The sequence below is a fragment of the Terrapene carolina genome, unplaced genomic scaffold, assembly GCF_002925995.2.
Source record: "Terrapene carolina triunguis isolate 2854851 unplaced genomic scaffold, T_m_triunguis-2.0 Scaffold33891, whole genome shotgun sequence".
Classification (NCBI taxonomy): Eukaryota; Metazoa; Chordata; order Testudines; family Emydidae; genus Terrapene; species Terrapene triunguis.
The window spans coordinates 13,585,909-13,596,968 of NW_020698242.1; the positions used below are offsets into that span (position 1 = coordinate 13,585,909).

The 11,060-nt window shown below is 61.0% G+C and overlaps 1 protein-coding gene across 1 annotated transcript in view; it reads left to right on the forward strand.

Annotated features, from left to right (window-relative positions):
- Positions 1-4,640: 4,640 nt before the first annotated feature.
- LOC112112024 (dipeptidase 1) overlaps positions 4,641-11,060 on the forward strand; it is a 16,242-nt gene continuing 9,822 nt past the window's right edge. Inside the window, exon 1 of the mRNA XM_029914237.1 lies at positions 4,641-4,753. Within this exon, the coding sequence (XP_029770097.1) occupies positions 4,641-4,753 (113 nt within the window). The remainder of the gene's footprint in view (positions 4,754-11,060) is intronic.

Sequence of the window (11,060 nt, forward strand, 5' to 3'; positions counted from 1 at the left end):
GGAGGTGCCGGAGCCCACTCCCCAGAGCGGCAGGGGAGGTGCCGGAGCCCACCCCCGTGGCACTGGCTGAGCGATCACATTCACCACCATTAGCATTCAAGGTAAGTGTCTGGTTTAATTTCACGAACTGCCAGCAGACCTGGCACCGTCCGCCCCCAAAGCCAGGGGTGGGTCCAGGTCAGCAGATCCAGTGCGCCTGCTCCGGGGGCCTGAGCCCAGCCTTGGCAGGGCGCGGGCTGGGTGCACTCGTCTCCCAGGGTCAGGCTGACACTCAGCGCCCATCCCCAGGGAAGGGAGGGTGGAGCAGGGCGGGAAACGTGCTGTCCACAGCACAGCCTGGGAAGCACTCGGGGCCCAGACCAGGGTGGAGAACGAAGCGACATGTCAGCCTCGGCTTCCCCCAGCCATCACCCCCGCCTTGGCCCGGCTCTGCAAGCCACACGGGCCAGGCCTGATACCTCCCCGTCACGTTCCCCCAGCAGCCAACCACTGCCCAGGAACTGCACCTCTGCCCCAACCTGCACCCCCACAGCAGCCACCCAGTGGTTCTGGGCCTCCCAGCCAGCCAGAGGCAGCGGGTCCCCTTTGCAAGGCAGGCTGCCCTTTGTGCCGTAGGCCCTGTTGAAGGTGGCTCCCTCACTCCCCCACGCTGGGAACACTGTTCACCATTTACAGCAGTGATAACAGCAATTTATGACGGCCCCAAGGTCACAGCCTGCGTGCCTGAGATGCTCTCGGGGCACCAGGCCAGGAGACAGCAGCGTCACCTCAAAGATCTGAGAACTGCTGACACCACCCAGAGCAACGGGACCTTCGGCTCCCTCCAGTGACTGCCATGCTCCCCTCAGCAACCTCCCGCCCCTGCGCTGGTCTGCTCATCGGCCAGTGGTGCCACGGGGCGAGGGCCGGGACTCTCCTGAACAAGCCCGGTGGGTCTGCCAGCCTGGAGGGTGCTGAGGAGTGGCAGCTGCAGCAGCCACTGGCCACGCTGAGACTGGGTGCCGGGAGCGAGAGCCCATGGCTAGAGAGGGAGCCGGGCAGGATGGAAAGGGCCTAGAATCAAGCCAGTGGGACGGCAGCCCCTGGCTGGGACCAGCACGGGAAAGTGCTGGCCGAGCATTGAGAGTCTGGCAGGAGCCGAGGGAGCCAGGAGGGAGCCAGGTGCCTTAAGACGCTCCCATGCGGAGGGTGGTAAATTGACATCCTGTGTGCTGGTGGCATCTCCACACACCGCAGCAGGCCCCACCGCGTCTGCCCTGGCCTCTCTCGCACAGCGCCAGGCGCCACCCCGGAGAAATGGATTTCCATCGAGCATGGTGCTGGGGCCCTTCGCGGGAACACACAGGTAGCTGCAGCGTGTGTGGCACAGACCAGAGCGTAGCCATCCAACTGCCCTGCGCCCCAGGCAGCCGGCCAGCCCTGCACTGACTTTAACTCAGCGAATCTCCACACGCCCCTGCAGTTCCACTAGCCTGCATGAGGTGTGAGAACGGGGCGTTGGCCAGACCACTTGGCAAGCCCCCCGCCACACACACACACACACCCAGCCCTGGAGTCCCTGCCGGCTGGATTCAATCAGTGCGTGGAGCCGACCACTCCCGGCTCTAGCTGCTAGCTGGGGCTCCCGTTGGTGGGGGCAGGTGGTGACAGGCCAGCAATAGCCTGAACAAAGCCTAATGGGATTAAGATAAATGTTATTGGATTAAGTTAAACCTTACTGAATTGGGGTTAAGGCTTTTGGGGTCCATTGGATTAGCCATGCAGTTGTGTGTGCCATTGCAGCATTGCACGTACCTGCTCTAGTAGGAGTGGGGGCTAAAGTAATTCCTCCTTTAGCAGCCCTTTGAAGCCGCCCTTGGGGGATGCGCATGTACTGCTCAGACTGGATCCTCCAGGGCCCAACACACAAAGGAAGGGTTTGGGGATAAATAGCCTGGTTTTAAACAGGCTCTGGGCTTTCAGTTCTGCTCTAGCAAACTGCCAGGACCCCTGGTCCAGCGAGGGTCCCAATCCTTAGGGTAGGGTTGGCAGGACTGGGCCGATGGGGCCCCATACGACCCGGTGCTAGTTCTCAGCTGACGCTGTGATGCACTTGTAACCACAAGGAAAGTCTGCGGGAGGCACGTTGAGGACGGCTCCTGGCAGAGTCGGGGTGATCCCTGGGAGGGTTATTAGCATGGGTCTCTTGCTGGTTTGAATATGTTTTCTCTGTAATGTTTTTTACCTGAAGAACAAAGCCGGCTTGCCTGGGTACCACGACCTGTAGCAATGCAAGGCGGCTCTGAAGAGAAAGCTAGCAGGTGTCCTAGGACAGCCTGTCTGTGCTGGGAAGAGCACAGGGAAGGCAGGGAGCTGGCAGTCTGGAAATACCCTGCTCCCAAGGGAGACACAGGTCTCCACCCCAGAGAGGTGTCGGCCAGGGGAGCCGGAAGCCTGGGCCATGGAGGGGAAGTACAGGTGCACTTGCCCCGAACTGGGACCAGCGGCTGGAACAGCCTCTTTGTATCAGACACTTCCCAGTGCCAGGCTAGAAAGCAGAAGTGGCTGGTAAGGAACGAGTGCCAATGTGCCCCCTCACACATCCCGCACAGGGCAAAAAGCACAGCCCTGGCCCTGCCAAAGAGCAAGTGGATGGATCTAGGGCCGCACAGCGAGCGCTGGCTGTTTAAAACATTGGTTGACTGGGATTCAAACCCTGGGGCCCCGCATTCCCGGGCCCAGTGGCGTGGCGGGCAGGGCCTTGCGGGGCATGCCAGGCCGAGCAGCGCCCAAGGCAGCAAAGAATCTCCCCTCTCAGGCCCCAGCCACAGATACTTTTCTCCCTGGTGCTCCTCCACTTCCCTGCTATTGTCTGTGGCTAACCCCTTCTCTGCCACACCATTGTAATTCAGATTCAGCTGGTTGTTGTTGTGACCATGTGGCAAGTTCTCCAGCTGGGAGCGGGCCCCGCGGAGGAGAAAATCCAGAGCGGAGAGAGCGGCTTTCGTTTTCTCGCTGACGTCTGTGCATTTCGCTGTCTGGTTATTTACACTGCGCTCATCACCTTGGCATGGCCCCTAGAAACACGCTGCACTTTAGACCTGTGTCTTCCACACGCCCCCACCCCATCAGCTGACACAGCCGACAAGCCAGCTTGGAGATCAGGAAAGGTGCCATCAGCTGAGGACGGGCGTATGCCCCCACTAGATCCCCCGGCAGGGGTACGTCCTGACTGGAACATGGCACCAGGCCCAGAAGGGAACGCTCTCTGTGTAAACCCGAAACCAAACGAACCTGCAAAGTCTGTGCAAACCCCGGGGGGCTTTAGATCATTAGCGAGGGAGTCCAGACAGTGCAGCCATTAGTACATGGGCTCTGCTGGTTTGCAATCCCTGCCTATGCCCTGGGTGGACTCTGTCTCACACTTACTCTAAGGGGAAGCCCTCCAACTTCCCCTCTCCCTAACCAAGGTCCCCTAGACACAGGGGTCACGGAGGGAACTTGAGGGCCCTGGTCTCTGCTGGAAGGAGACTGACCAGGTTGGGCTGAAGTGGAGCTCTGTGAAGCTCGGAAGCTGGTCTCTCTCACCAACAGAAGTTGGTCCAATAAAAACGATTCCCTTGTCTCACTAATGTCCTGGGACCGACACGGCAAATGGCAGCTGGGCCTGAAATGTGTGGAATTAAAGGGACCCTTGAAAGCAGCGGCAGGCCCTGCCCCAGCCGATTTTTCATGGTTTCACCACAACATTCTCCTCTTTCAAAGACTCCTTCCCTCCCCAGCTGCTGCTCTGGGAAGAGAGAATCTCTGACAAGCGACAGCCGCCTGGCCTGGCCTGGCCGCACGCAGTGAGGTCTGCAGCCCGGCTGCGCTCAGCTCTTCTAGATGCCTTGCAAATGAGGGATTGTGGAGGCATCTCCCACTTCCAGTCTCCTGCCCGGCCCCTCGTGTCCTCAGACTTGCCTCTCTTGGACCAAGCTAATCAGGCCTAGCAGATGGAATGCGGCTCGCTCTCCGCCCCGCACCTGAGCAGCTACACGCCTAACAACACCATCGATGGTGACATTCTAAACAGACAGCAGCCGTGGCAGCACAGCACGGGCTAGCTACCAAGAGCATCAACCTGCCTGGACCCCGTAGGCACGGACTCGGGGCAGCTGGCCCGTGCTAACACTCGACACTGCCTGTGCTGCTTCTGGTGCCCTACTTCACCGAGAGCTAGCACACGTGTATCGCCTCCCCAGCTCCAAGTGTAGACGTGGCCTTTGCAGGACGGCACCTGAAACCGCTGCTTGCGCATGACATTTCTGAGCGGGATGGGCTTCGAGCTTCAAGACCATGTGTGGGGGTTGCCCCATGTGTGCCCTGAACACTTTGTACAGGGCGCTTTTGTGAAGAGCTCATGTATGGCAAAGCTAAGGTGCAGCTGGCTAGAGATGGCTCCGGATTGCTTTATGGTCCCGCATGGTTACTTATTGACTCTGGGCTGTTACCTAAGCCAGGTTCCAAGGAATGTGACCTCCCAATCAAAGGAACATCTCTGAGACCTTGGTTTTGGACTAGACAGTCTCATTTACGCAGAGAAGTCTCTGTGCCCAGCCGGAGGGACCCCTCTAGAGCAGGGTGGGAGGTGGAGGAATCAGAAGCCCTGTCTGGCCATCATGAAGCCAATGCTGTGCGGGTACTTGCTTGTATCCATTTTCCCATTCTGCTCAGCGGAGATTTACCGGGCAAAGGCCGAGAGAATCATGACCGAGACTCCTCTAATAGACGGGTAAGTACCAGCCCCTGCTGCTCCCTGCCTCCTCTCAGCAAGTTGGGAAACTCCCCCCATCAGGAACAACCCTCCCGCCTATGGCTGAGCTCTGCAGGAGAGGGAGGGGGGCGAGAGGTTTCACCCTGGAGCTGGGCAGGGGATAGATTCTCAGCACTGCGCGGCGCGAGGCCAGGCCCGCCTGTGCGCACAGCAGCTCCCGAACTCAGGCAGTGGAAATGCAGGCTCAGGAGTGAGTCCCCACTGGGCGCTGAGGCTCTCCATGGCAGGGGCAGCGTGCCTGCCACCCCGGCACCACGCAGCCCCTGAGGGAGCGCTCGGCCTTTCCAGGAGCTTTTCCTTGCCAATGGGAGAGTCGTCCCTGCTGAGCAGCCCCCAGTCAGGGGACGCCAGGGTGCACCAGCTTTATCCAGTAGGAAAGTTTCCCACCCGCTCAAGGATTCTCAGTTCCCTGAGAAACCCCCCAGTGATGAAAGCCCTGCGCGGCTCCATTCCCAGCACGCCCCAGCCCTGGGGAAGCCCTGCGGCTCAGAACTGCACAGGGACCTGCTCAGTGTGCCGCCCGGGAAACGCTGGGGGTTCTGGCATGCCCCAGGGGAATGGGAAGGCAGGGTGGATTTGCATGTGGTGGGTTATCAGGGCCAGGCCATGTTACATTACACCATCAGTTCGCTGCAAAACACAAAGGGGAAACCCAGCCCTGCTGGCACATCACAGCCAGGGGAACATGGCTGCTCCCAGCCGGGGAAGGTCAGGCAGGGAGCACCTCGGATAGACCCTGCGGCAGGGGGGAGCGTCGGTCCAAGGACCACGTCCGTTCCATTGGGTGACAGGCACAAAGCTGCCGGGCTGTCACGGACCAGGAGGAGAAACCCCAGCACTGAGTCATTTTACCAGCATGGGGGGGTTGGCTGCAGGGACCCTGGGCTGGGCAAAGCCCTGGGAACTGGCCTGCCCCAGAGGAGCTGCTGTCCCCAGAGCGTGCCAGGAGGTCACCGCCATCCATTTCCCTCGGCCTCGTTGGCTGGGTCCCTGGAGCTGCTGCAGACAGCAAGCCAGAGCCCAGAGGGGGACGAAGCGCAGGGTCTGGCCTGGCCGGGCAGGCGGCTGTGCGGCATGGGGGGGGGGGTGTGACCAACTGGGACTGTTCTTAATGTGGTCTTTGAATGCTGAGTGGGGAGTGTTGGCTGGGAAGGCAGAGGAGGTTGGCTAGGACGGTCTGCATTGGGGGATGGGAGACTGGCCTTGAGGGAAGACACTGGAGCATGTAACGTGAGAACCCAGGAAGGGGTTAGAGGCCAGGTGACACCTTTGCCCGGGAAGCTGAACAAAGGCTGTGGGAGGGGTCGCTGAAGGGGAAGTTTCAGGAGCTGGCTGGCGGAATGGCTGGGAGGCAGACGGGGCTCTGACCTCCCAAGGGGGCTGTGGGGCCCTGGGACCCCAAGATGGACCTAACTTGGGGGGGATCCTGTTGTCTGTGCCTGCAAGACCTGTCTTGGACTGTGTTCCTGTCGTCTAAATAAACCTTCTGCTTTACTGGCTGGCTGAGAGTCATGGTGAATCGCAGGAAGCCGGGGGTGCAGGGCCTTGTGTCCCCCCACACTCCGTGACAGGGGGCTGCTGCAGTTACTGGCTTCAGGGGTAGGAGGGGTAAGTGTGATGCTGATCTGCGAGTGGTGCTAGAGGCAAAGGTCAGAGGCGCCGGAACTGAGACTGTTACTGGGACCGGGGGCTCCAGACTCGGGCTCTGGGCTTGCCAAAGATTCAGAGCAGGCACAAGGCTGCACACCTAGGGGAAGTCACTGAGGTAGGAGGCTCTTCCACCCATGTCGCTCTGCCAGTGACCGGTGCCGCCCCTCCCCTGCTGGTCCGTTAGTGGGCTCCTGTCCCCAGCTCGGTCACTGCCCCCCAGGCCTGCCTTGGGCCCCTCCAGCAGGTGCACTAAACTGCGTGCGTGTCGGTCCAGTGGAGCTGGTCCTGCTCGCAGGGCTGGCGTTGCCCATATCCATGGGAGACTGACCTGAGCCTGCAGCGGTGAGGAGCCAGGCACGGTCCTGGCAGGCCCTGGGGGGCTGGACTGCAGGGTGAGCCCCTGGTCACTCCCTTCCCTTGGGCTCTTCGCCCCATTCAGAGAGGCTGAGGGCTGACAAATTGGGCAGCGTCGCCCCGCCCCCCCCCACTCTCTGAGGAGCCTGAGCAGGGCCCTCAGCCCTTCCACACCCTGTCCCCAGGTTACACCAGAAAGAAGGGGTAGGACCCTCCCCCAGCTATACAGAAAGGGAGGAGGGTCCCCCCGACTGAGACCCCGTGGGCTGGTGCTTGACAGAGGCAGAGGAAGCCCTGGTGGTAGGCAGCAGCACAGAGGGAGCCGTCATCCCGGGTGAGCTCCCAGGCCGAGGCACAGTGACCAGGGACGCTGGTGCTGAGTGACGTGGGGAGGGAGCCGTCTGCGGACTGAAAGGGGAAGACGCCCCCGCCATCGCGGCACACACCTTGCTTCCCCCAGCCGCGTGACACTTCCTTAAATGACGGCGGCGGCAGACGCATACGTCAGCAAGCTGATGCCGTGCCGCCGGGGCAGCTCTCAGGGGCCTGACAGGAGCCAGTTCGAGGTGAAGAGAGACCGCCCCTGAAACCCCACCACGGGCGCATCCTGCGCTGGCCTGGGGAGCGGATGAGCTGTGTCTGAGCCCACGTACCAAGCCGGCCTCAAATGCAGCTAGCCGGGGTGCCGGAGCAGGGCCAAAGGAGAGGAAACTCACAGGCAGCCAGTGCAGTAACTAACACCCCCCAGCCCCAGGAGAGCACCAATGGCAAACGGCAGCTGCCTTCCTCCGAGCAGGAGCCCGCTGCCAACCACCCCACTGTGCCGCGCGGCTCCCGGGCACCTGCCCAGGGCTCCCCAAGCCTTGGAGCAGGTTGGTGTTGCCAGGAGCAGTGCCTGGAGTCGTGGCCTGCGGAGTTCCCTGCGGAGTTTTCCATCAGCTCTCGGAACCCCTCTGCCTTCCTTCTTGTGATTAGTTTCTTACCCAGGAAAGAGAAACACTCAAAACTCCTGGAAAGAAAAACTCCTCCAGCCTCTCAGCTCATCATGGGCTCACTGCGGAATTCCCCTCTGGCTCCAGAGAGGCGCAGGGAGACTCTGGCTTGGGTGGAATTTCAGGCGGTAACACAGGAACGTCTGGGCACCTCTGGCTGCTGTCTGTCCAGGGCCGAATGGTGGCTTGGCCAAGTGCTGGCATTCGTCTGGGCTCTCTCGCACGCTGAGCAGGGGCGGGGCAGGGATAGGGGTATCTGCATACGCGTCTGGGACCATCACAGCTACCTCCTGGCTGCTCTACAACACCCCTGAGCAAAGGTCCTGGATCAACCCTTCCCGTGCCAGGGCCACATGCACCTCCCAGGCTGGGCACTGCCCTCCCTCCACAGAGCGATACACAGCCCTGCCTGTATCCGCCTGTGCTCCGGCAGTGAGAGAGTTAATTCAGCGCCCTTGAGAACTGAGCTAGGAAGTCCCCAATCCATTTCCCTGGGGTCAGCTGCTCCCAGGAGCCCCCTGCAGCAAAGCCAGCGGAGGGGCTCTCCTGGGGCTTCGTTTCCCACTGTGGCTCATGCAGCCCAGTGACCCATTACAGAACAGCCCGGGGCCGTGGCCTCTGTCTCTAGCACACAGCCCCCGCTATTATCCCGTCGGCTCTGGAACGCAGGCCAGGTAACAGCCGGGGTCATCTCTGCCGCCTACACCTGGGGATTAGGTAGCGGCCAAAGAACATTGGGTTGCCAACGCTCCAGGATGTCCTGGCATTTCCAGGAAGTAACGGTTAATCTTTAATTAAAGTTTATGTCATGTGATGAAACCTCCAGGAGCAGGCCCAGCCGAAACTGGCAGCCCTAAGGAAGTGAATGGTGGGAAAGCCTGAGAGGGTGAAGGGGGTGTCAGCTCCTGGCAGCTGAGATGCGGGCACATTCTGCGGGGCCAGGCAAGGACGGAGCCGCCATCCCAGTGTACAAACGCAGACCCAACCAATTGCCGTGCAACAGCAGCAAACTCTTCCCTAATGCCCTCGTCACAAGGCAGCCAGCCAGTCACAGAACATCCTCCAGTGGTTCCCTGCCAGGAAATGCTTCACGGACCACAGCATCACCCCGCAGAGGGAAACAGCCAGCAGGGGAGGGTACGTGCCGGCTGCATCACCTTCCTGACCCTTTTTGTTCAGCAGGGAAACTTAAATTGCTGCAGAAATGGAACTGGAGGGAACACATGTGACCTCAGTAAATCCACGTGCCGAGCCGTCCAATGCGAGAGAAAAAACAACCAGCCGCAAAGAGGCCTCCAAGCGCAGGACTGTAGAGAAGCCTGTACCTCATCTAGAAACCTCCTGCCAGAGCTGGGAAAGACAGCCAGCAGGAGTTTTCAGAGAAAGCCCCTAAACAACCCAATGAGAGTCAAATGTTACTACAGAGATTGAACCGAACGCAAGTTACAATCAGTCAGCCTCAGCCACAGTCTTCCAGGGAGTTTCAGCCTGGCTAGTAAAGCACCATGAGAAAATCTCTAGGGACCTTGTGCACATGTAGGGTTGCCAACTTTCTCATCGCACAAAGTGAACACCCTTGCCCCACCCCTTCCTGAGGTCCCACCCCCACTCACTCCACCCCCCCCCCATCGCTCACTCTCCTTGACCCTCACTCACTTTCACTGGGATGGGGCAGGGGGTTGGGGTGCAGGAGGGTTGTGAGGGTTCTGACTGGGGGTGCGGGCTCTGGGATAGGGCTGGGGATGAGGGGTTTGGGCTGCAGGAAGAGGCTCCGGGCTGGGGCAAGGGGTTGCAGTGCGGGGGAAGGGGGGTGGCATGAGGGCTCTGGAAGGGAGTTTGGGTGCAGGAAGGGGCTCAAGGCTGGGGACTGGGGTGTAGGAGGGGGTTTGGGGTGCGGGCTCTGGGAGGGAGTTTGGGTGCAGGAGGGGCTCAAGGCTGGGGATTGGGGTGTAGGAGGGGGTTTGGGGTGCAGGCTCTGGGAGGGAGTTTAGGTGCGGGAGGGGGCTCAAGGCTGGGGCAGGGGTTCGGGCATGGGAGGGGGTGAAGGGTGTGTGCTCCAGCTGGGGGGCACTTACCTCGGGCAGCTCCCGGAAGCAACCGGCATGTCTGGCTCCCAGGTGGAGGCGCGGCCAGGCGGCTCTGCGTGCTGCCTGTGCCCGCAGGTGCCGCCCCGCAGCTCCCATTGGCCATGGTTCCTGGCCAATGGGAGCTGAGGAGTCAGCACTTGGGGCGGGGGCAGCGTGTGGAGACCCCCCTGGCCACGCCTCCACCTGGGAGCTGGACATGCCGGTCCCTTCTGGGAACCACACGGAGCCAGGGCAGGTAGGGACCCTGCCTTAGCCCCGCTGCGCCACCAACCGGACTTTTAGAGGCCTATTAAAATCTCCCGGATTGCTTTCAATAGTCACCAGGAGATCGATGCCAATTCCAGGAGACTCCCGGTCAATCCGGGAGGGTTGGCAACCCCGTGCACAGGAGGAACCACAACCCCCAGGAGAACTCCTGACGAAGGACAGCATCATCCAACCCTCTGTGCTGGATTGGGGGGGGGGAATCCAGGCCCACCTACACTAACTAGATAAAACCCTATGGATGCTCCACTGATGATATCACCGGCAAAACTCCCCTGGGCTTCCCTGGGGCAGGATTTCACCCCCCATCTGCAGTTCTGCAAACAACCAGAAACAAAGGCTGCAGAGCAGACCTGGGCTGATCCCCACCCACCCCTAAGCAGCGCCCAGACAGGAGCATTCACCTCTGGGGCCTGCCTGCCCCACCAGCAAACACGCCTGGGCCCTTGTGCAGCAAAGCGCCAGAGCAAACACGGTGCACTCCTCCGCCCTGGCTCCCCGGGACCGGCAGGGGCAGGGCACAACCAAAGGGGAACGCACCTGAGCCGCCGGAATGAGCGTCACAGGGCAGAACGATGGCCGGACGGCTGAGCCCCGTCGCTACGGGGACTTGCCCAGAACTACAGCCAGCTCTCACCCAATGGCGCCTCCTGGCCGCAAGCACGGCTGGCGAGTGGGCGGCAGGGAGCCCAGTCCATGCCTGGGGGCGTGACTGTGCAGCCGGCGGGCCGAGGAGAGATGGAGACACAATTTCTGTTCCAGGGCCCCAAGCCAAGAGAAGAGACTTCCCCAGCCCCCAGAATAGGCATCTCATCAAAGAGCAAGGGCAGCAACCCGCTGCCCTGGGCAGGGCCGGTGCAAGGAAGTTTGGCGCCCTAGGCGAAATTTCCACCTTGCGCTCCCCCCTCCGCCATGAGG